General features: G+C 51.4%; 2 protein-coding genes and 1 long non-coding RNA gene across 7 annotated transcripts in view; 2 read left to right on the top strand and 1 right to left on the bottom strand.

Annotated features, from left to right (window-relative positions):
- KAZN (kazrin, periplakin interacting protein) overlaps positions 1-10030 on the top strand; it is a 49675-nt gene extending 39645 nt beyond the window's left edge. For 2 of the 3 annotated variants that reach the window (XM_052692052.1, XM_052692055.1), the window contains exons 2-8: positions 2005-2196; positions 5344-5480; positions 6515-6685; positions 6925-7114; positions 8053-8183; positions 8271-8321; positions 9565-10030. In XM_052692052.1, the coding sequence (XP_052548012.1) occupies positions 2005-2196; positions 5344-5480; positions 6515-6685; positions 6925-7114; positions 8053-8183; positions 8271-8321; positions 9565-9732 (1040 nt within the window). In that variant the 3' untranslated portion in view covers positions 9733-10030. The remainder of the gene's footprint in view (positions 1-2004; positions 2197-5343; positions 5481-6514; positions 6686-6924; positions 7115-8052; positions 8184-8270; positions 8322-9564) is intronic. The other variant, XM_052692053.1, reaches the window with a different exon arrangement.
- An 878-nt stretch (positions 10031-10908) lies between these two features.
- Positions 10909-17509, bottom strand: LOC128085097 (uncharacterized). Its single transcript, XR_008208796.1, has 3 exons — positions 17319-17509; positions 14329-16907; positions 10909-14101 (listed from the first exon to the last, which is right to left on the bottom strand). It is a non-coding gene; the product is annotated as an uncharacterized LOC128085097 (long non-coding RNA).
- Positions 15574-23017, top strand: TMEM51 (transmembrane protein 51). 3 transcript variants are annotated; one of them, XM_052692068.1, is made up of 3 exons: positions 15574-15667; positions 20534-20958; positions 21817-23017. In XM_052692068.1, the coding sequence occupies exons 2-3, from the start codon at positions 20618-20620 to the stop codon at positions 22226-22228; spliced, it is 753 nt and encodes a 250-aa protein (XP_052548028.1). In that variant the 5' UTR covers positions 15574-15667; positions 20534-20617; the 3' UTR covers positions 22229-23017. The 3 variants fall into 3 exon arrangements, with proteins under 3 accessions (XP_052548028.1, XP_052548026.1, XP_052548027.1); XM_052692066.1 differs by lacking the exon at positions 15574-15667 and adding an exon at positions 18474-18595; XM_052692067.1 differs by lacking the exon at positions 15574-15667 and adding an exon at positions 18488-18880.
- Positions 23018-23111: the final 94 nt, after the last annotated feature.

Genomic DNA, 23111 nt, shown 5'->3' with positions numbered 1-23111 from the left:
AGTGGCGTTGATTTCTGGCTGCTCTGGGTGCTGCAGTGCGAGGAGGGAGCTCCTTCCATCCCCATTAATTGCGATGCTTCGTTATGGCGTGGGGATGAGCCCAGCCAGTGAAGCAAAAAGGGAAGAGGGCAAAAAAAAAATAGGGTTAAAAAAGAGAGGAAAAATGCGTTGTGGGAGCTTTTTGCACTGGGGTTTGGCCATAGGGAGGTGAAACAGAAGATCCTGTGATGCTGTGAAGAAGGGGGTGGGATCCTTCCAGCACCTTGGGTTGAATCTGAGCTGGTTTGGATGAAGGCAGAGATGGATGGTGTGCGGTTGGGTCTGGGGCAGCATCTCCTGGTGGGGTTGTAAGCTGCTCCCAGTGGTGTATGGGGATGTGGAACATTCATTGAGATGCTTAAGCTGGACGTAGAGCATGGGGGTTTGGTTTATTTCCTGCTGAAAGGTTTCTCCCAGCATCCGTGCAGCTCCCAGCATGACTTGCTTGAGCATAGCAAGAGATACAGGATTTATCCCCTAAAACCTTCAGTTTATGAGTTGCACTTTGGTCCATGTGTAGACACCATTAGATGGACAGATGGAGATAGATAGCTGGGTTGTACATTGTACCATTGGGTAGAAGTGGATAGATGCAGGTAGATGGGTAGGTATTAAATGCCCTTGGGTGAACCATCCTTGCCATGGTTGGGGCTCCTTCTCTCCCACCAACTGTGCATCTCTGTAGAAAAGTCACTTTTTTAGCAATAAAACAAGGAGTTCAAAAAGTTCTCTAAAAAAAAGGTAAGAAGTTAATAAGCATAAAAAGATTTTGAAGATTTAAGGTTTGTTGCTTGCCAAGCACACTGGTTTGGCCTCATGTATTTATTGCATCCTAGGTAGGACCTGTAGAATCTCATAGACCTCAGTGTACATCTGTGACCCTGTACGTAACAGGGGGGTTGAAACTAGGTGATCACTGTGGTCGTTTTCAACCCAGACCATTCTATGATTCCAACCTAAGACCTTCAGTTGGGATGATTGGACCAGCATTGCCCATATGCAAGTGGGGATGCAGTAGGCACCAAATGAATCCTGATGGGGGTTTAATTAGCTGATAGCACGGCTTGCAGAGGAGCTGGTTGGAGTTGAACGTGTGTGGTTAATCATTGGCCATGGGGCTGATGGCTGGGGTTGTGAGAGGGGAGAAACAGCACAAGGTGGGCTGGGGTGGGCATGGGAGGAGAAAGAATGGATGGCAATGGAGTTGTGTGGTTGGTTGCTTGCAGAAATGGGATTTTTGTGGCATTTGGGCTGGTAAGGACGTGGGAATGGTCGTGTGCAGAAGTGGGGGAAAGGGGATTTTAATGGGGTTTGGGGAGGCAGGTCTGTGTGCAGGAGGGAAGCTTTGCACTGCAGCCAGGCAGTCAGTTTTGTACCGATGGCCTTTGGCAGTGCACACATTGTGTGTCTGCTCAGCCAGGCTTTGCTTGCACTGCATGGACCCGGTGCATTTGCCTTGATTTCCCACGTGCTGGAGGCCAAAAATCTGAATTTCTCCTTGCCCCTTGGGAAATGGTAACGTGGGCAGAGCTGAGCTGTGCTCTTGGACACCGATTTATCCGAGCTTTTTGTGAGAATTTCAAGAAAGCACTCTGGACTTTAATGAAATCCCCAGCCCACAGCTCGAATGTTCCTCGTTAGTGACTTTATTGCTAAATAATTTACAGAAGGAGGCCTTGCCAGTTTTCATAAGGGAAGCATTTCAAGTATGCAAAGCAGATTTTATGCCTTCCCGGAGCAGCTGCTGGCTCAGGGATGGGGGACCAGCACTATGCTGGCTCTGCCCCATTTATTCTGCATCTATAGGGAAGGTGGGAGGCAGCAGTGCAGGTAGGGCAGGAGATGTTTCTTTCCAAAATAAGCCCCAAATTCCCATACTGTGTGAGCAAACGGTGGGGGAAGGACCCACACAGTGCAGGCATTGGTTTTATGGCTCCTGTTCACTTGTTGTTTCTGTCTCCCCAGCACTGCTGAGAGAGGAGGTGGCCCAGCTGCAGGAGGAGGTGCACCTGCTCCGGCAAATGAAGGAGATGCTAACGAAGGAGCTGGAGGAGACACATGGCAGCAAATCCCCCGAGGTGCTGTCGGCCACTGAGCTCAAGGTGCAGCTGGCACAGAAGGAGCAGGAGCTGGCACGGGCCAAGGAGGCTCTGCAGGGTAAGGGCTGCCTTTCCCTCTAGGGCTTTATTCCACGCATCCCATAACCCCAGAGCAAATTAATTAGCCAGGGAAGGAAAAGCTATCCCTGTTATTTGGGTGAGGGGGTGTGTTTTTGTGGGGTGAGGTTGGGGGCGCAAGCAGAGCATCCCCAGCAGGCTGGGAAATTGGGCACGTCGGGTGCAAAGTCGTCGTTGTACAGAGCAAAACTGAGCTGAAATGCAGATGGAGAGTATGATGAGATGAGTTTGGTTCAGGTTTGAGCTCCTTGGAGCCATTGAGGAAGGAGGCAGAGCATTGCTTGGTGATGCATGCATTGTGCTGGTGTAGGGAACCTGCTTTGGGGGGGGGTTGGACTCGATGATCTCTGGAGGTCCCTTCCAACCCCTACAATTCTGTGATTCTGTGATCCTCCTGCATGGAGCTTGCTGAAGGGTTGTGTTGCAGGACAGAACCTGATGTTGGAGGCTTTCCTCCTCCAAAAAGCACTTCTTGGTGAATAAACTCGAGTAAGTGAAGGCTGGATGGTGTGGTACCCAGGGTGAGGGCACTGTGTGGGGCTGTGGGGAAGGGAAGAGAAGGGAAAGGGAAATTGTAAGGGAAAAGGAAGGGAAGGAGAAGGAAGGGAAGGAAAAGGGTAAAGGAGGGTAAAGGGAAAAGTTAAGGGAAGGAAAAAAGAGGGAAAGGAAAGGAGAAGGAAGGACAAAGAAAAGGGAAGGAAAAAGAAAAGTCATCCCTGGTCTTTTTCAGTTTTCAGTTTTATTGCTCTTTGATGGTGTGCACATAAAACAAAGAGACTTTTTTTAGAGTTTTTGCTAAGTTCCAAGGGTTGGAAATGGTTCTTGTGGGCTATTTGAGCAGGATGGCTTGCCCCCTCTCCATGGGAAATCGTGGTGTAGTTGTATGCAAAAAGCCAAAACTGAGCAGCAAGCTTTCCACTGCTCTGCCATAATGGTTTGAGAATCACGAATGCTTCTAGAATATGGTGATGCTTTGCTTTCTCTCAGTTGGGCTCTTATTGGTCAGCTATAGAAGCCACTGGGATTTGTTTTGCAGGACTTCCTTGCAGGTGTGAGGGATGGGGCGAGGGAATCTCGACTCACACTTGTGAGCAGCTCAGCCAACAGCCCATTCACATCCCTTCCTCCTCCCTCCTTCCAACCTTGGAAGCCTTTTCCCGTCCTTTGGCAAAGCCCACAGTGCTGGATCCATCCCCACGGGCTGGGCGGCAGCGCAGCGCTTACGGGACGCTGCAGAAATCCTTTTTCCTTCCCATGAAAACTCCTGCCAAAAACAAAAAGGGCAGCAGCACCAGAAAAAGAAAAAAGGAAAAGGAAAAAAAAAAACCAAAAAAAAACAAAAACCCTACATTTGGGGAATGGTGCTGATGGGAACGTGGCCAGGCTCTGCTCGGCTGCAGGATCTCAGGCTCCTGTCCCCACGCACGGCTGCAGCATCCTCCCTGCTGGCTGCATGCACGCTGTGTTCTTAGCAGGCAAGTGATGGGGAAATTGTAGGGGAATGTTAGGGAAATCCGCTGCCATGCTTGGCTGAGAGCCTGGAAGCACTGCAGAGGCAGAGGGTGAGGGAGGGGAGGATCCAGCCTCTATGGCATCCCAGCACCTCCATAAGGGTCTGGTTTGGGGTTGGAGAGGCGTGAGTGGAGCCTCGATCTGTAGGGAAATGCCTTCCTGGGTTGTCCCACGCCAACGAGCCCTTCCTGCTGCGGAAGGGAGAGGAGAGCAGCTCTTCCTGCTGCCGTCGTGCAGCCGTTTACATCTCCCAGCAAAGAACTGGTGTGGTGTGGGATGAGGCTCAGAGCGGGATGTTGTGTTGCAGCTCCTTCCTCTGGGCTGGTTCTGTCCTTTGGGCCTTATTTTGTGATAGCAGAATGTCCAGGATGGAATCATGTGAAGTCCTGGGGAATCCTGTGAGGTGGAGTGGGGGGGATCTGGGGTCCCCCAGCAGGTGAGGGTGGATATGGGGTGTCCAGGAGATGGAGGTGGATCTGGGGTCCCCCATCAGGTAGAAGTGAAAATGGGATCCCCATGAGGTGGATGGGGGGTCCCCCCCAGGAAATGGGGCTGGATACTGGGTTCCCTCAGCAGATAAGGGTGGAGGTGGGGTCCCCAGGAGATGGAGTTGGATCTGGTGTCCCTCAGCAGATAAGGGTAGATAAGGGATCCCCATGAGAAGGAGGTGGATATGGGATCCCCCAGGAGATGGAGGTGAATCTGGTAGATAAGGATGGATGTGGGGTTCCCAGGAGATATGGAGGTAGATGACCATGGTCAAGGACCTGAAGAAGACCCTTAACATCCCAACATAAGGCAGTGACCACCTCCTTGTTGCCCATTTGGGTCTGGTTTGGTTTGGAAAGCCTTTGGCTTCCTGCTGGGGCGTTTCCTCGCAAATTCCTTCAAGGCAGAATCTCCCATGGAAATTCTTTTCCTAAAAGCCAGTGTTGCACGGGGATGTCCCATTTCTGCATGGGCAGATGCTGGCTGCAGAGTGCCAGCAAGATGCTGCGTGCAGGTGTCAAAGGCTGGGCTCAATAAGTGTGTATTTAATTACAGAGCAAAGATCCCCACGCAAGACTGCCCAATTTTATGGGTTAGTCACAGTGACAACATTGGATTTCATGGTTGGAATGGAGAAACAGGAGAAATTAAGTGAATGTTAATGCGACACGATGGGTTTGTGCATCCCTCCTGTGCAGGGCTGGTAGTTCTTCCATTTGGAATCACATGAATGTGATTAGGGAAGGCTTAGATTAGAGATTAGGAGGAAGTTTTTCACACAGAGGGTGGTGATGCATTGGAACAGGTTGCCCAAGGAGGCTGTGGATGCCCCATCCATGGAGGAATTCAAGGCCAGGCTGGATGTGGCTCTGGGCAGCCTGGGCTGCTGGTTGGTGACCTGCACACAGCAGGGGGTTGGAACTGGATGAACGTTGTGCTCCTGTGCAGCCCTGGCCATTCTATGATGTGATTCTACAAATGTGATCGTAGAGTCATTAAGGTTGGAGAAAACCTCTAGGATCGTGTAGTCTGACCTTATGGTGTGGTGGAACGCAGCAGCAGGAAGCCAACCCTACAGAAGGTGGTGATGCTGGGGACCTGGGTTACCCCACTGCTCTCTTTGCAGCCATGAAAGCCGACCGCAAGCGCTTGAAGGCGGAGAAAACAGACCTGGTGAGCCAAATGCAGCAGCTCTACGCCACGCTGGAGAGCCGCGAGGAGCAGCTCCGCGACTTCATCCGCAACTACGAGCAGCACCGGAAGGTGAGAGCTTGGCTTCTCTTCCTTTGGGGCTTCAGGTTGGATTTCTTTGGGGTTGACCCTAAAGGCCATCTGGGCCAATCGCCCTGCAGTGCGCAGGGACACCCACAGCTCTATCTGTGCTCAGAACCCCTCCAGCCTGACCTTGGGTGTCTGCAGGGCGTCACCACCATATCTCCAGGCAGCCCCATTTAACTGCTTCCTTTTGCTAGCCAAAGCCCTAAGGCAGCTTGCTCCCAGCAAGGTTGGAGCGTGCAGAGCACACACACAAGCAGTTGCTCTGTAATAAAGAGCATTTTTGGGATGCTTTCGGGATGGAAAGCTGGGGGGTTGCAGCGAGGCTTCCTGTTGTGCTCGCGGTTCTGCCATCCGCAGGCACGAGCGAGCGTGGGAACTCAGCTCCCACAGCTATTCTGGGCTTTTTTCCATGCAAAGGGAGAAATTTGCTATTTTTGAAGGCTGGTGCCATAGGAGCAGCGCTCACAGCCAGCTCTGGGTTAGCTGGGGCAGCCACGGGGACATTTTTTCCCCTGCCACGAGGAAGTCATTACAATCGTCAGCGCACAGAAAAAAAGCAAGGAGCATGGAGTGAGGTGCTGGCAGTGCTCTCCAGCTTTGGGGCACGGTGCTTGCATCCTGTTTGAGGTGCAAATGTCTCATTTTAGGGCACGGGCATCCCATTTTGGGGCATGGATATCCAGTTTGGGGGCACAGGTGTCCAGTTTTGGGGCACAGGCGTTTCATTTTGGGGCACGGACATCCCATTTTGGGGCACAGGTGTCCAGATTGGAGCACAGGTGTCCAATTTTGGGATACAGACATCCCATTTTGAGGCACAGGCGTCCAGTTTTGGGCACAGGCATCTCGATTTGGCGCACAGGCATCCCATTTTGGGATACAACTGTCCCATCTTGGACACAAGGATCCCATTTTGGTGCACAGGCGTCCCATTTTGGGACACAGTACCTGCAGGGAGGGCCAGGAAGGAGGAAATTTTGGCCATTCCCTGTCTCAACACCTTCCCTGTGTTGCACCAGGAGAGTGAGGATGCAGTGAAAGCCCTGGCCAAGGAGAAGGACCTGCTGGAACGGGAGAAATGGGAGCTGCGGCGGCAAGCCAAGGAAGCCACCGACCACGCCAGCGCCCTGCGCTCCCAGCTTGACCTCAAAGACAACAGAATGAAGGAGCTGGAGGCCGAGCTGGCCATGGTGAGCACAGCCTTACAGCATTTCCCAGCTGTGGGAGATGCCTGGTTTGGGTCAGGGCTCAGCATTTGTTGCATCGAGGTGAATGGAGCGGAGTCGCAGTGTTGCGTTTGAGCACTGTCACCAGATTGCATTTTTAGGGTTTGCTGCTGCATTGCGTGGGTTCGTTGCAGCATTGCATCCAAATGCTATCTCCAGTGCTGCAGCATTGCATCCAAGTATTGATTTCGGTGTCCCCACAGGCCAAGCAATCACTGGCCACGCTGACCAAGGACGTCCCCAAGCGCCATTCCTTGGCCATGCCAGGTGAGACGGTGCTGAATGGCAACCAGGAGTGGGTGCTGCAAGCTGACCTACCACTCACTGCTGCCATCCGACAGAGCCAGCAGACCCTGTACCACTCCCACCCCGCACACTCGGCTGACCGGCAAGGTGAGACCTCCACCAGCTTTGTTTTTGCTTGGGTTGTTGCTGGGATCTTTAATGGGATCAGTGGTTTTGCATGGAGGGGTCTTGTTTGTTTTGCATGGGTCTGGGTCTTGCACAGGGGTTTGCACAGGGGGTTGCTGGGGTTTAGGACAGCGTCAACCTTCTTGCATTTGCTTGCTTGGGTTTTTATGGGTTTAGGTTTTACACAGGGGGGTTGCTGGGGTGTAGAGCAGGATCTGGGTTTTGCACAGGGCGCATTTGTTTTATTGCACCGCGGGCTGAGCCTCTGCATGGGGGTTGAGGTTGTGCATGGGAGGTTGCAGAGGGTTTTGCACAGGTTTAGGCCTTGCACAACAGGCTGGGGTTTTTCATGGGAGTTTAGGTCTTGCATAGGAGGTTGCTGGGATTGTGAACAGAACCTTTGCACAGGGAATACTTGGGGTTGTTTTGCACAAGGAGGTGCACAGGATCAGACTTTTTGCACAGGTTTAGGTTTTGCAGAGCAGGCTGGAGTTTCGCATAAGGGTTTAGGTTTTTTGCACCAGGAGTTGCTGGGGTTTTGGACAGAACCCAGGGTTTTGCACAGGGCATACAGGGGATTTTGCACAGCAGGCTCAGGTTTTGCGTAAAGGGTTTGGGAACTGTTGAGTTTTTGAACAGGAATTGGTTTTAAACAGGCTTAGGTCTTGCACTGGGGTTTTGCACAGAGGTTTAGGTTTCGCACGGGGAGTTGCTGTGCTTTTGAGCAGGATCACCTGGGTTATTGGTGGATTTGGGTTTTGCACTGCAGGGTTTTGCATAGGGATTTAAGTTACGCCCGGGGTATTGCTGGCTTCTTGCACAGGATCTGGCATTTGCATGAGGGTTTCGCTCACGCTGGGGGGCAGCCCTACACCCCAGCTTTGCCACTGCTGACCCCCCATCTCCCCATTGCCTCACAGCAGTCAGGGTGAGCCCCTGCCACTCCAGGCAGCCGTCCATCATCTCCGACGCGTCAGCAGCAGAAGGTGACCGATCGTCCACGCCGAGCGACATCAACTCGCCGCGACACCGGACGCATTCGCTCTGCAACGTAAGTCCCAGGGGCAGCCAGGTACTGCAGGGTGCCCACGTTGTGTTTCTGCTGTTTCAACATCACCTGTTTCCCTTCTTGCTGCAGGGGGACAGCCCCGGACCGGTACAGAAGAACTTGCACAACCCCATCGTACAGGTAGGGCTGCAATCCACTGGAAACCCTGCTCCCGAAAGCACATCCTGCACTAGAGAGTGGTTTTGGGGATACCTAGAGGCACCGATGGAATTATTGAGTTATTCTTAAATGTTTTACCCCAAAAAAGCTGTGGGTGTTCATGCAGATGGTAGCTAGGCCTCCCTGTGGCTGTGCCATGTAGCTGACATCCTATAGCGATGGCACTGAGAAACCAAACTCCTGATAGCGTGGGGTGGGAAGAGGTAGGGTCTCCCAGTGACTTCAGATACAAAAGTTCAGGACCTGGACCTCACAGAACCTTCATTGGGTTCTGTGTACTTGGTGGTGTTGAACATCCCCAGGGGTGTTCAACATGGAGATGTGTTGGGAATGTGGTCAGTGAGCGTGACAGGACGGGTTGATGGTTGGACTTGGTGATCTTGGAGGTTTTCTCCAAATTTAATGATTCTATTTAGGGACACGATCAGTGGGCATGGTGGGGATAGGTTTATTGTTGAACTTGATGACCTCGGGGGTCTTCTCCAAACCTTAATTATTCTATCATTCTATTTGGGGTTGGGTTGATGGTTGGACTCGATGATCTTGGAAGCCTTCTCCACCTTTCATGATTCTGTCTAGAGATACAATCAGTGGGCAAGGTGGGGATGGGTTGATGGTTGGACTTGATGATCTTGCAGGTCTGCTCCAATCTTAATTATTCTATCATTCAATTTGGGGACACGATCAGTGGGCACGGTAGGGTCTGTTAATGGTTGGACTTGATGGTGTTGGAGGTCTTCTCCAACCTTAATTATTCTTCCATTCAATTTGGGGACATGATCAGTGGGCATTGTAGGGTCTGTTGATGGTTGGACTTGATGGTGTTGGAGATCTGCTCCAACCTTAATTATTTTATCATTCAATTTGGGGGACACAATCAGTGGGCATTGTAGGGTCTGTTGATGTTTGGACTTGATGGTCTTGGAGGTCTGCTCCAATCTTAATTATTCTATCATTCAATTTGGGGGACACAATCAGTGGGGATGGTAGGGATGTGTTGATGATCTTGGAGGTCTTCTCCAACCTTCATGGTCTGGTGATTCTGTGACATAGTTTAGTGAGCAGTGGGGATGGGTTGCCTACCTCATGCATGGGAGCCTCACCCACGCCCCGCAGCCCCAATGCAGGCAACACCTTATTGACAAATCCCCCAGCAAAACCCCAAAGATCAGCCATACCACCTCCACCCCTCCTCTCCCTGCAGTCTCTGGAAGACCTCGAGGACCAAAAACGGAAAAAGAAGAAGGAGAAGATGGGCTTTGGTTCCATCTCACGGGTGTTCGCCCGGGGCAAGCAGCGCAAATCCCTCGACCCAGGGCTGTTTGATGGCACGGCCCCCGACTACTACATCGAGGAGGATGCGGACTGGTGACCCCTCGCCCCCAACAATGTACAGCCCCCATGTGTGCACACCCAGTCACCGTGTAATTTCGTCCCAACCCTTCCCCCCTTGTATTTCAATTTTATTTTTTTAAGCATTCCAGTAACTCTTCCTTTTGTCGTCACTTCTTTATTTTATTTTTTTTTTGTCGTTTGGGGGATTATTGTTTTTTTTTTTTCTTGTTTTCTTTCGTTTGTTTCGTTTTCGTTCCCCAAACCTCCCTCCTTTTCGACAAAACTTGAAACTTGAAGGACTGCTGTGTGTCTGTAAATAACGGGAATCTCGTGCACTTTGTGCTTGTGACGTCTCTTGTCCGAAACCGCTGGTTGTTTTTTTTTTGGAGCCTGTCCTGCGTGGGGACCCCACTTCAGAAAAGGGGATCCCAACATCTTCAGAGACATGGAAAAAAGAAAGCAAAACCAAGAAACGAAACCCACCCAAATGGCATTCACCCGAGGAGGTGGCAGCACACGGGCTCGTCGTAACGCCTTCTGGAATCTGTGTTTTTTTTTTTCCCCCCCTTTTCCCTTGTGTCGTTTTTAATTTATTTGCACAAACCCAGAGAGGAGCTATTCTAACTAAATTATTACAGAAATGTTGGGGTTTTTTTTTGTGTTTTTTTTTTTTTTTTAATTCTTTTTTGTGTTCTTGTCGTCCTTTTTTTTTTTTATATATATATATTTTTTTTTTCCACGTCGCTGGGGAGGAGGTGGAAGGGGTTGGGGAACGGGGACGGCGTGGGAGCACTTAAAGCCTTGGAAAAACCCAGCGACCTCGGAGCTTCCCAATGTGGATTTGGGATGCTCGCCCTTTGCTGGCATTAAAACGGGGGGCGCTGGGGGGCCAAGGGAAAGCAACGTCCCTGTAGAGCAGTGCCAATTTGAAGGGGGACGCTTGGAAACCGCGCTCCGCTTAACGACGAGCTCGCAAACCTGTATGCTTTAACGCTCAGCGGTGTCATTGGAAGCTCTTAAGAGGAAAAAAAGAAAGCAAAACAAAGTATGAAGATTTATTTAATAGTGCTATAATAGTGTCTTATTTTTCTGAACTGAGACGCGCGCCCCGTTTGAATGGGGAATATTTTGTCTTAAATGGCAGAAATTCACTCCCGCGCTCTGCGTTCCCCCATGTGATGCTGTGGGGAGGGCCGGGCAGCAAAAGCAGAACTTTTCTGCAGAAAAGCTGATTTTTTTTTTTTAATTATTATTTTTTTTTAATACATTGACTTTTTTTTTAATCATTTTGTTTTTCTCCTCGCATTTCTTTCTATTTTTATTTTTTTTTAAATAATTTAAACTCTCCGCCGACGAAAGCAGACGAGCGATTTCCCTCGGTATCCAGTAGTTTCCTTTTGCATTTCAGCTTTTTTTTTTTTTTTTTTTTTTTTTATTTTGTAAATTAGGAAATAATTCTAAAAAAAAAAAAAAAAAAAGAAAGAAAAAAAGAAAAAAAAAAAAAAAAAAGAACTTACTAAGAGGATGATTTATTTAAGAGAGAACTTCGGGAAATAGCATATGGATTATGGGTAACCTTAGATTTAACTTTTTTTTCCCCCCCCAGTGAAGGGGGGGGAGGATCCTTGAAGGCATGGATGCAAATATTACAAACAAACAGACAAAAAAAAAATTATAAAAAATCTAAATAAAGCTTATTTTAAAGTACGGGTGAGCTCCACGTGGTTCAATTGAGGTTGGGGATTGGTGTTGGGTTGGGTTGGGCACTGGGTTGATTTGTCTTCATGTCCTGGCCAATGGGATCCCTTGGGTGGTGCAGAGGGGACATGGCAGTGGGGTGGAGGTGGGTGTAGGGCACTGGGCAGCTCAGCATCGTTGCAGCACCTTTTGGGTGCCAATGGGGCATGCTGTTGGCTGCCCCACCAGCAACGCCATCTTCATCATGGGATGGGTTTGGGTTATTTGACCCGTGGGAGCAAACAGAGTTGGGATTTCCTATAGGTAAGGATGTGGGCCAAGATCCGTTCAGGATCCGTGGATGTGATGCCAGGGATGGAGTCCACCTTGGAGGCCAAGGCGATGGGATGGGCATGGGAAAGGTGTAGGGCAGGATGTCCCTGTTGTGCATGGAGCAACCCGACGCCAATCCAAGGTGGTGCAACCTGCAGAAAACAGGTAAGAATCCCTTTTTTTATCCCATAGGGCAGCACAGCAGGAAAATATCTTCCCATGTGCTTGGTTTTCTACCCCGTATCTTGGGGTCAGGTTGTGCGTAGTTGGGTCTGCCCATTTCCCAACAGGCTGAGATTGGCTTTTTGGACTGGAGGATGCCAAGGTAACCACGGATAATACAGAACAGCAACGAAATACAATGAACATTTGATACTTTACACATCTAAAGCCCACGGTGTTGTGCATGGAACCAAGCAGGAGCGTTGTGAGCAATGGGAAGGGAAACACGCACCAGCTGCCAGCTGGCAGTGCAGCCCTGTTAATTAGCACTATGATGGAGTATTAATGGGAATAAAACATGGCATTGAGGTGTGACTATAGTGAGATAAGCCCGGCGCAGTCCGTGGCTGAGGTTGGTGGCAAATATTTGCTGATGCCATATTGTGTGACTGCCAGAGCTGAAGGAAACTGCACTGTTGAAGCCAGTTTGAAGAATGTGACCTGAAATCTATGGTTGACCTTTAAGTTGTTCCTGTTTTTAAGGCTGGCTGTTGCTAACTAGTCTGTGTGCATCCCTACTTCATCCCTGCTGTGTCTCTGTTGCATCTCTGCTGCACCCCTACTGCATCCCTGCTGCATTCCCAGTGCATCCCTACCATATCCTTGCTGCATCCCTGCTGCATCCCCATTCCAACCCATCATCTGCATCCCCATCACATCCTTGCTGCATCCCTACTTCATCTCTTCTGCATCCGTGCTGTATCCTCTTTCCATCCCCTCTTTCCATTCCCCCCTACATCCCTACTGCGTCCCCAATGCATCCCTGCCGCATCCCTACTGCTCTCCAGCGCATCCCAGCTGCATCCTCACTACATCCCTGTTGCATCCCGTTGTGTCCCCGCCGAGCATCCCTCCCACCCCCGGAAGGGCTCAGCTGTGCTCCAGTTGCTGCTACGCCCTATGGACAGAGGAGGGAGCACGCAGCCAGGATTTCTCGCCGCCGCAGCGCTGAGCGTTCCGTGGAGAACCCAAAGAAACGCAGAGGTGTGTCCTATTCCTGAATCAACCCTATAAAACAGCTGTCCTCACTCAGATGCATGAGGGCTGGGGGCTCAGCTCAACCCAAACCCGACTCCTCTTCTTCCAAAGGGCTGCAGGCATGAGGTTGGCGTTGGGCACGGTGATGGTGTTGGGCACGGTGATGGTGTTGGGTATGATGATGGTGTTGGGTATGATGATGGTGCTGGGCATGGTGATGGTTTTGGTTATGGTGGTGGTGCTGGGTATGAGGTTGGCTTTGGGCATGGTGATGGCACTGGGCATGGTGACGGTGTTGGGTATGAGGTTGGTTTTGGGCATGGTGATGGCACTGGGCATGGTGATGGTGTTGGGTATGAGGTTGGCTTTGGGCATGGTGATAGTGCTGGGCATGGTGATGGTGTTGGATATGGGGTTGGTTTTGGGGTTGGGCCATCCAGGAGCACCCAGAGCTCTGGGATGACCCCTGAGCCCCAAAGGGAACCTGGCTGGAGCTCTGTAACACAGCCCTCATCCTGTGGCCGTGAAGAAGCCCGTCCTTGGCCAACGCTCAGCTTTGCAGAAGGGAGCACAAGGAACCCATTGAGCTGCACCAGCTCCTGTTGTAGCCCATAGGGGCTGGTTCCAGAGCTGTAGGGTCTGCTTGAAAGTACGGGGCTCATTTCCTGGGTGAAGTTAGATTGAGTTCCATTTTCTTACAGGAAAAATAAAGGAGAAATCTACAGGTAACGCTCCCATGGACGGTGTGGGATTGGGAGGAGTGTGGGGAGGCAGCCGAGCTGGAAAATGCCAAGTGAAGCATACAAAGGGCAGGAAGTCTGTGTGCATCGGTGTGCAGGGCACCACGGAGCTGCTCTGGGCTCTTTGCCCAATGGGTTGGGTGAGAAAAGGAAGGGCAGTGCCTGCTCTGCCCCCGGGGCAGGGGGGAGACAGTGGAAAATCCCATGTGGCTGCGTGGAGAGGAGGGGAAATGTGGGGAAATAGTGGCTAATAATGGTTAATAATGGGGGAAAATGGGAAGTGATGGGGAAACGGTGGGAAGTAATGGGGGAAAATGGGGAAATAGTGGGAAATGATGGGAAATGAGGGAGAAATAATGAGAAATAGTGGGTAATAATGGGAAATAATGGGGAAATGTGGGAAAATAATGAGAAATTGTGGGTAATCGTGGGGGGAAATGGGAAATAATGGGGAAACTGTGGGAAGGGATGGGTAAAAATGGGGAAATAGTGGGAAATGATGGAGAGATAATGAGAAATAGTGGGTAATAATGGGAAATAATGGGGAAATTGTGGGAAGTGATGGGTAATAATGGGAAATAATGGGGAAATTATGGGAAGTAATGGGTAAAAATGGGGAAATAGTGGGAAATGATGGAGAGATAACGAGAAATAGTGGGTAATAATGGGAAATAATGGGGAACTTGTGGGAAGTGATGGGTAATAATGGGAAATAATGGGGAAATTATGGGAAGTAATGGGTAAAAATGGGGAAATAGTGGTAAATGATGGAGAGATAACGAGAAATACTGGGTAATAATGGGAAATAATGGGGAAATTGTGGGAAGTGATGGGTAAAAATGGGGAAATAGTGGGAAATAATGGGAAATAAGGGAGAAATAATGAGAAATAGTGGGTAATAATGGGAAATAATGGGGAAATTATGGGAAGTAATGGGTAAAAATGGGGAAATAGAGGGAAATGATTGAGAGATAACGAGAGATACTGGGTAATAATGGGAAATAATGGGGAAATTGTGGGAAGTGATGGGTAAAAATGGGGAAATAGTGGGAAATAATGGGAAATAAGGGAGAAATAATGAGAAATAGTGCGTAATCATGGGAAATAATGGGGAAAATAGGAAAATAATGGGAAATTGTGGGTAATCGTGGGGGAAATGGAAAATAATGGGGAAATTATGGGAAGTAATGGAGGGAAATGGGGAAATAGTGGGAAATAATGGGGAAATTATGGGAAGTGATGGGTAAAAATGGGGAAATAGTGGGAAATGATGGAGAGATAACGAGAGATACTGGGTAATAATGGGAACTAGTGGGTAGTAATAAGAAGTAATGGGGAAATGTAGGAAAATAATGGGAAATAGTGGGATGGGCAAATATGGGGGAATAATGGAAACTAATTGAGAAATAATGAGAAATATGGGGCAATAATGGGAAATAATTGAGAAATAATGGGAAATAGTGGGAAATAATGCAGAAAGAATGGGAAAGAATGGTGGGAAATAATAAAGAAAAAATGGAAAATAATGGAGCAATAATGGAAAACAATAGTGAAATAATGGGAATAATGGAAAAACAATGGGGAAATAAGGGAGAAATAATGGGGAATAATGGGGAATAATAGGGAAATAATGGGAATAGTGGGAAATAATGGGGAATAGGGTGAAATAAAAGAGAAATAATGGGAAATAGTAGGTAATAATGGGAAATTATGGGAAATAATGGAAATATAATGGGGAAAAGATGGGAAAGGATGGAGAAAAACAGGAAGAAGTGGGAAATAATGGAAAAATGATGAGAAATGACTGGAAATTATGGGAAATAGTGGAGAACTTGTGGGAAATAATGGGAAATAATAATGGGCAGCGCTGTGAGCCCGTGGGAAAGGGAAGTGCCGGGGGAGGCGGAGGGGGAGCCCGGAGCGGGCGGAGCCGGAGCTGCAGCCGGAGCGCAAGGCTCCCAGCCCGGCCCCGGCATCCAGCACCGCCCCGGGGAGGATCCGAGCCGCTGCCGCTGACGGGAGGTGCGTGGCGTCCAGGGGGCTGCGTGGGGCCGGGAGGGGAGCGGGGTCTTGTGGGACCCTGGTAGGGCTGGGGCGGCGTTGTGGCTCCGGGATGGGATGAGATTGGGACAAGGGTTGGGATGGGAGCGGGTGTTGTCCCCCGGTGGCAGCGTGGGGAAAGCATAAAGAGCAGGAGAAAGTAATGTGTGGGGTACGGGTGGGACTTGGGGGGCGTTGGGGTGTGGGGTGGTATGAGGATATGGGGGGATATGGGGACATTGGGTTATGTGGACATGTGGGGATGCAGCCTGCAGGAGTGCAGCGCCGGGCAGAAGGTGATGTGTGGGGCAGGGATGTGGGGCAGGCATGGATGTAGGGGGGCTATGTGTGGATATGGGACAGAGCCGGGGGTATGGGGTCGTGTGGAGGTACGTGGGGTTATGGGATCACAGCCTGCAGGAGCGCAGTGCTGAGCAGGAGATGGTAATGTGGGGCAGAGATGTGGGGTGGAGATAGGGGGCAGAGGGTCTTGGGAATATGGGGGGCACAGAGACATGGGGACATTGGGAAATGGGGTGATTTGGCATTGTGGCCAGCAGGAATACAGTGCCACACAGGGGGATGTGGAGAGGTGGGGTATGAGAGATGAGGGGCACAGTGACATGGGGATGTATGGAGATATGGGGTGGAGATGTGGGGCGGAGATGGGGCTTGGGGTACATTGTCACCCTGCGGCACTGGAGGTGGCTGTCCTGAATGCAGGAAGGGGTGGGAAATGGCAAACCTTACACTGAACCCAATGGTGCTTTGGGGTCAGAGCACAACACGGCTGCTGGAGCTGCAGTGTTTGGAGAGCAAACAGAGCTTGAGGTGGCTCTGTAGGGTGGGACGGAGCTGGGTGCTGTGTGCTCGTGGAGTTTCTGTGGTTGCTGCAGTTCTTCCACAGCTGCAGTTCTTCCAAAAGACCGATCAGTGAGCAGCTTGGGCAAAGCAGATCTGTGGGTTGGGTCCCCAATCCCAAATGCACGTCTTCATCCCGATGAGTTTCATGGCCGGTTGGTGTCCGGATGGTGTCCATATGGTGTCTGGATGATGTCCAGATGGTGTCCAGGTGGTGTCCAAGTGGTGTCTGGATGGTGCTGTGAGTTCCAGAAGAGGGTTTGCTGCTGGAGATGGGCTGGATCTCTCAGCTGGCAGAGCGGAGCCCACGTGACGCCTTTAATTCCTGTAACCGCGGCACGAAAAGTCAGAATCAGGAAATCTGAAAGAAAAAAAAAAAGAAAAAACACCCTGCGAACCAAAGGTACTGAATACAATGCTGTGCAAAGCAGGAAAAGAGCAGGTCAGGGTGCTGGGAGTTCCCCAGGCTGGTTTGTTTGGCTCAGGCTTTTCTGCAGCGGCTGCGATTGCCGTTGGTTCTGAATCAGCCCGGAACCAAAACATGACGGAAGGGCAAAGCTTGGGGCAATTCTCCACGGAAGGGAAGCTTGCAGCCTGGCTCACTGTGGCCAGTGTTTTTATTTCCTTTAAATCAAAATCGAAGGGGACTCTGAGATTGCAGAGGGATTGGGAGCAGAAAGCAGAGCGCACCCGGTTTTGCAGGAAGAGGCGCCGCTTTGCTGTGGGCACCTCCTGGGGAAATGCCGTGGGGAGGGGTGGGTGAGCCGAATACCTGCATAGGAAATAACTCCGAAAGTGCCTCTCTGGAATGCGGGGAGCAATTAGTGCCAATCAGTGCCAATCGCTGCTGGCAGGAAGCAAAACCCCACGGCCTGTCCCTCTGTCTTGCTGCCGTTTGCCCAGCGAGTGGCGATGGAGGTGGCTGGAGGTTGGCCAAAGCCAACAGGAGTTGGACAAACTGGCAGCAGGGAGAAGCTGTGGGTGTTTCCCACTTTTCTGGGTTAGGGGGTGGCTGAATATCACCACGTGCAGGACTTTGTGGAGGAGAGGGTTGTGGGGATGGGCTGAGCTCGCAAATTAGAAGGAGAAATCGTTAATGAGAAGGTTGCCCGGGTGCAGATATGGACATGAAGGCAAATGCCTTGGAGCTGACATCAGCCTGCCTGCTCCCGGGGCTGGGGAGGTGCAGGGAGGAGTTGTCCACAGTGTGGGGAGCCTCAGAGTTCAGGGCTTGGGCAAAATACCAGAGAGCTGTGGATGCCCCATCCCTGAAAGTGCCCAAGACCAGGCTGGATAGGATTTGGGCAGCCTGATCTGATGGGGGCAGCCAGCCCACAGCAAAGGTAGGGGCTGCATGGGCTTTGGGGTTCCTTCCAACCCAGGTTTTCTCTGTTTCTACAGTCTTCCAACCCAACCATTCTATGGGTCTTTGATCTTTAAGATCCCTTCCAACCCAACCATTCTATGATTCTATGTTTCTTCGATACTGAAAGTTGTCGGAGGCAGATGCTGAGCCACCATCAGCCCCAGGACCACGCTGGTCATCAGCTGTGTGTGTCATCCCCTGCTGAGCTCATTTGCCTGCAAGGTGAAAATGGTCCCATGTGTCATGACCTGAGCATGCTGCCAGTGGCCGGCCCCAATGGGATGAGCATCCATCTCTGACCTCATCCAGGGAGTGGAAAACCCTGGATTTCACCCTGAGCAGGGCTTGGAGCTGCAACCTGATGGCAGTGGCAGGAAGGGGATGCAGTGGATTGGTTATGGGGAGCAGCGAGGACTGCCGTGGTTTCTAGTAAAAGGAGCTGAGTGCACACAGAGCCGTTCTGGTTTAATGATTCGGAGTTCCTGATGTAAATCATTGACAGCAGTGAGCACAAGACCGCAGGTGTGCGTGGGATGGGGACAAAGGTGGCTGGGGCTGCTGGTGTGGGGCTGGCTATGGGGCGGGGGCTGGCTGTGGGGAAGTCTGGAGCTGTGGACACGGACACAGAGCATGTCCCCATGTCCCCATGTCACCACTGAGGTGGGAGCAGAGCGGTGAGGGCGGTGAGTACAGACTGGTTGCAGGTGGTGGCTCACGACGGCAGTGAACAAAGTGGGGAAAACGTTTGCAGAACAATCTTGGAGGGTTTCTGGATTGCAGCACGGGACTGAGAATTCCCTGCCGACGGCTGCCAGAGCAGGGAGGACACGTGGCAGCTGTTGTGCTCTGCTTCATCTTGCTCTAGATGACTGGATGGATGGGTGGATGGGTGGATGGATGGATGGATGGATGGATGGATGGATGGATGGATGGATGGATGGATGTCCATGGCCACTGCCAAACTGGAGGTGCATTTCTGGCCATAGTAAGGCTTTGGTTTGGTGCTTTCCTGGAGGTGCTGCAGCTTTCCCCATGCTGCCATGTTCCCTTTTCACTGAGGCTGCACTGCTTTTTCCAGACCTCCTTCTCCGACCATTGACGTCACAGCAGTGGGGCTATGGCTACGGCAGCGAGCTCTGATAAGCCTAAAGTAGAGATAATTAGATGGTGAGAGAGACACGGACGTCGCCGCGTGGGTTAATGCGATTTGCCCTCCCTGCAGGGCAGGGATCTGGGCCAAACTTTTCAACGCTGCAGTGACGGAGCAGCTTAGAGAGGTGCCAGAGGGAGGCTGGAGACGGTGGGAAGGTGCTTTGCTTTTGGAAACCTTCCATTCCTCCAGCAAAATGAGTGCTCTGTTCCTTTCCCGTCGTGCCCCTCCCCACAGATCTGTGGCTGAGGGCATGCGGTGCTGTGATTTCTCCTCCCCCAAAGCCCTGGCAGCGCTTTGCAGGTGGGAGCTCAGTGCCTGCATGATGCTCTGCTGGATGGATAGCTTGGGGATAGGAGTCTGTTGGTAGGGGAGTGAGTGGCACACAGGGGCCATCGCTTGGTCTCGATGGCACTGGTGTGGCTTGGAATGGTGCCGGATGCAGCAGGAGATGAGGAAGGAGCGGGACGTGTGATGCAATTCCCCATTGCAATAAGCTCCACACCCACAAAGGTTGTCGAGTTTACAGCCACCTGCAGCATGGATGCTGTCCCCAGCACAAGGCATGGCATGGAGCTGCCAATACAGCACAGTGGGCTCTAGCTGGGGATTGGGGGCTGTCAGGCAACCTTCTGACAGTGAGTGCTGGTGCCAGGGAGCAGCTGCGGATGATGAAGGATCCAGCAGCAACACCTGGCGTGTCCTCACTGGGCTGCTTTCTAGGGCAGGAACTTCAGGAGAGGTGAGGAGCAGGGCTGGGGCTGTGCTGAATGCAGAGAGAGTCCTTTGGGAGCATCCAAAGGGGAATTTAAGAGCGAAGGGCTGAGATGGGGAAGTTTGCTCTGTGTCCCCGTTGAACTTGATGGCCTTTAACGGTCCCCATTTCCTTCCCTGGATTTTCCTACAAGTTGCTCTGTTTTCTGGGAATGCTGCTCATTTCTAGCCATGACCCAGCGACCCAGCACGCTCTAGAGCTAAACAAGCAAACACGAACCAGGGACCAACGGCATAGATTGCCACGACGTGGAGCAAAGGCGTATATGGGAAAAGCATGCAGCAGCATCCTGTCCAAGGGCTCCTTGCACAAACAAGCACTGCAAAGCCAAGAAAGGAAAGCAAAGTGGCGGTGTTTGCACAGCTGCTTGCTGGCTTTGGCACCCATGGGATGCTGCTGTCAGACCGTGACATGGAAATCTGGGGTCCTTGCTGCATTACCTACATGCAGCCTGCAGCGTGAGGTTGCGCTCCTTGCTGCCATCCCTGCGTGCTGAGGTTGAGGCGAGCTGCCAGGAGATGCAGTTGCATGTGTTTATTTTTGGAAATACACATCCCATGTGTGTGGCTGGGGAAATGCAGGCATCCCATCCAGGATGGATAGGCACCATTGGCTTGGCTGGCTCTGAACCGGAGCGCTCAAAGCGAAGTGCTTGGGTCAGGGGGCACCCACTGGAGCAGTGTTGTCTCTCTGCAGGTCTGCCCATCTGCTCTGCTCGAGCACCGCACGCATGGTAGCCGCCCGGGGCCACCAGGGATGCAGTGAGGTGGCCAACACACAATGGCCCCATCTCGCACCAACGGGTCACACTACGCACTGACAGCCATCGGGATGGGGATGCTCATCCTGGGCATCATCTTGGCTGTGTGGAACATTGTGCCTGGCTTCGGACACCCCGATAAACCCAATGCTGGGAATAGCAGCAAGCCAGACCGCGGTGGTGGGGGCATTTTTAAGAGCAAGACGTTTTCTGTGGCCTACGTGCTGGTTGGGGCAGGTCTGCTGCTGCTGCTGCTGTCTCTCTGCTTGAATGTCCGTGACAAGAAGAGGCAGAGCGAGGATATCCCCAGGGTGGTGCAGCACCAAGCATCCGTGGAGCCTTCGCAGCAGGAGGAGGACAGGTGAGTCCTGGGGGGGCAGCAGGAGCTCAAGCTCAGGGAGAAGCAAACTTCTGTGTTGATGGTGGTGTGGGTGAAAGGAAGCACTGTGGATATATATAAGATGTGCTCTGGAAGCCAAGTGGGCATAGCTGAGCCGTTGGATGCCTGTGTGGTCAGTACACACTCATGGGGTGGCACAAGGAGATGCTGTTAATTGTTAACCCCAGGAGATGGGTGGCTGCTGCAGAGCAGGCGAGGGGCTATGGAGTCATTAAGGCTGGAAAGACCAGTAAGACTATCCAAATGTCAGCCCCTCCCCACCATGCCCACTCGTAGAATCATTAGTGTTGAAAAGACCACTAAGATCATCCAGTCCAACCACAGGACCCCGTCACTTAAAAGCAACTTGCTAAAGCAGGTTAAAGTGCAGAGTGTAGGTGTGCAGGTACCAGTGTGCAGGCGGATGCACATTCATGGGATGGAACCCAAGCTGGTATGCATCCAGGTTGGATATTAGGAAAAACTGCTTCTCAGAAGGAGCAGTGAGCAGTGATGAAGGAGGTGGTGGGGTCACCCTCCCTGGAGGCTTTCAATGTGGCGCTGTGGCACTGAGGGAAGTGGTCAGTGAGCACGGTGGGGGTGGGTTGGGGTTGGACCTGGTGATCTGAGAGATCTTTTCCAACCTTTGTGGTTCTATGAAGGCAGTAGAAAGATGCCCGAACATTGGTGGCGTTGCAGTCTATTCAAACTGCTGTATAACATAGAAGGGCCAATGTTCTGTCCTTTATTTCTGGCTGTGTTTTCATCACCTCTCTCTATCCCATGCCCCACTGCAGTCGAAGTGATGTGGGGCTGACGTTCTCTCTTTATCTCCTGCAGCCAAGAAGAGGATGAAGACGTGTCCTCTCGCTACTACGTCCCCAGCTACGAGGAGGTGATGAATACAGGCTACTCAGAGCCCCACGACCCGGAGCGGAACCGCAGGATCAGTGTCTCACTGCCCTCCTATGAATCACTGACAGGGCTTGACGAGGGCACGCAGCCCCCAGGAGCAGCCAGCGCAGAGCCTGGCACCGAACGGCCACCAGGCCGGCACAACTCACGTCTCAGCAAGCGCCTGAAGCCCCTCAAGGTGCGGAGGATCAAGTCGGAGAAGCTGCATCTCAAGGACATCAGGCTCAACCTCGGTGATGGGAGCAGCACCGGCCCCATCACAATTGAGCCGTTGACCCCACCTCCAAAGTATGAGGATATCCAGGAAAAAGCACCTGGAAGCCAACAGTTGACTTAGGAAGGACGGGTCGGTCATTGCGCGGATTGGAAACGCTCGGAGAGGGCTGGTCATGGAGTGCGGGAGTGTTGGATGCTCTCTGGATGCTGAGGTGCTGATGTGGAGGGAACTGCAGCATTGCTCAAATAGGAGTGGGTCTTCCCAGGACGGCGTTGTGTCAAACACCACGGGGAAACGATGATGTTGTGAAGGATGTGAAGGCTGGAAGAGTCAGACGTGTGTTCTGTGTTGTTTTAAGTTAAGGACCACCTAATGTGTCTTCTCTCCTTTGTGCCTTGCCCCAGCAATGGATTTCCAAGCCACCAAACTGCTATTTAATAAGAATTTTCCAAGAGGAAAAAGGGAAATGTTCTGTCTTTCTTTTTTTATGTCTTTTCTTTTTGAGCAAGGCAAGTAAAAGTGTCAGGTTAGTGATGTAGCTGTCACCACTCCAGACATCAGTGGGGTTGGGGATCGTGGCACAGGGCTGGCCAAAGTGCCTGTGGTGTTGCATGCTTGCTGGTGCGAAGAGGAATGAAACAAGCCTTTAAGCTTGTCTGACCTGTAGGCTTTACCCATAGGAGGTTTCTTACTGGCATCACTGTCCATTCTCCTGTAGGAGAGGACTGTATTTCTTGCCTCAGTGGTTTTCTCTTTTGTGTGTTGTGCTGCAAATCGAAGGGACAGTCCGTCTGGGGCTGGAAACTGCCATAGTGTACAACTGCCAAGAGTTGTTCAGGGTGTTCTGGGTGAAATGACAAGACCATACAGAGCAAGCAGTCCTTTTCTAAATAAATATTTTGTACGTGGGGTGCGTGTATGTGTGTGCATCTGTGCGTGCAGGTGGCCGTTCCCATGGATCGAAGGCCGGAGCTGTATGAAATCAGCCAACTGGTTAAGGGTG

This window comes from Tympanuchus pallidicinctus, unplaced genomic scaffold (genome assembly GCF_026119805.1).
Source record: "Tympanuchus pallidicinctus isolate F22 unplaced genomic scaffold, pur_lepc_1.0 scaffold29, whole genome shotgun sequence".
Classification (NCBI taxonomy): domain Eukaryota; kingdom Metazoa; phylum Chordata; class Aves; order Galliformes; family Phasianidae; genus Tympanuchus; species Tympanuchus pallidicinctus.
The sequence above is the reverse complement of the archived record's forward strand: the minus strand, read 5'-3'. Positions and strand labels throughout refer to the sequence as shown.

Excerpts from the sequence above, each read along its gene's own strand:
- TMEM51 (XM_052692068.1), top strand. The coding sequence starts at position 20,618 with ATGGCCCCATCTCGCACCAACGGGTCACACTACGCACTGACAGCCATC. Across the intron at positions 20,959-21,816 it reads TCGCAGCAGGAGGAGGACAG|CCAAGAAGAGGATGAAGACG; the intron begins GTGAGTCCTGGG and ends TATCTCCTGCAG.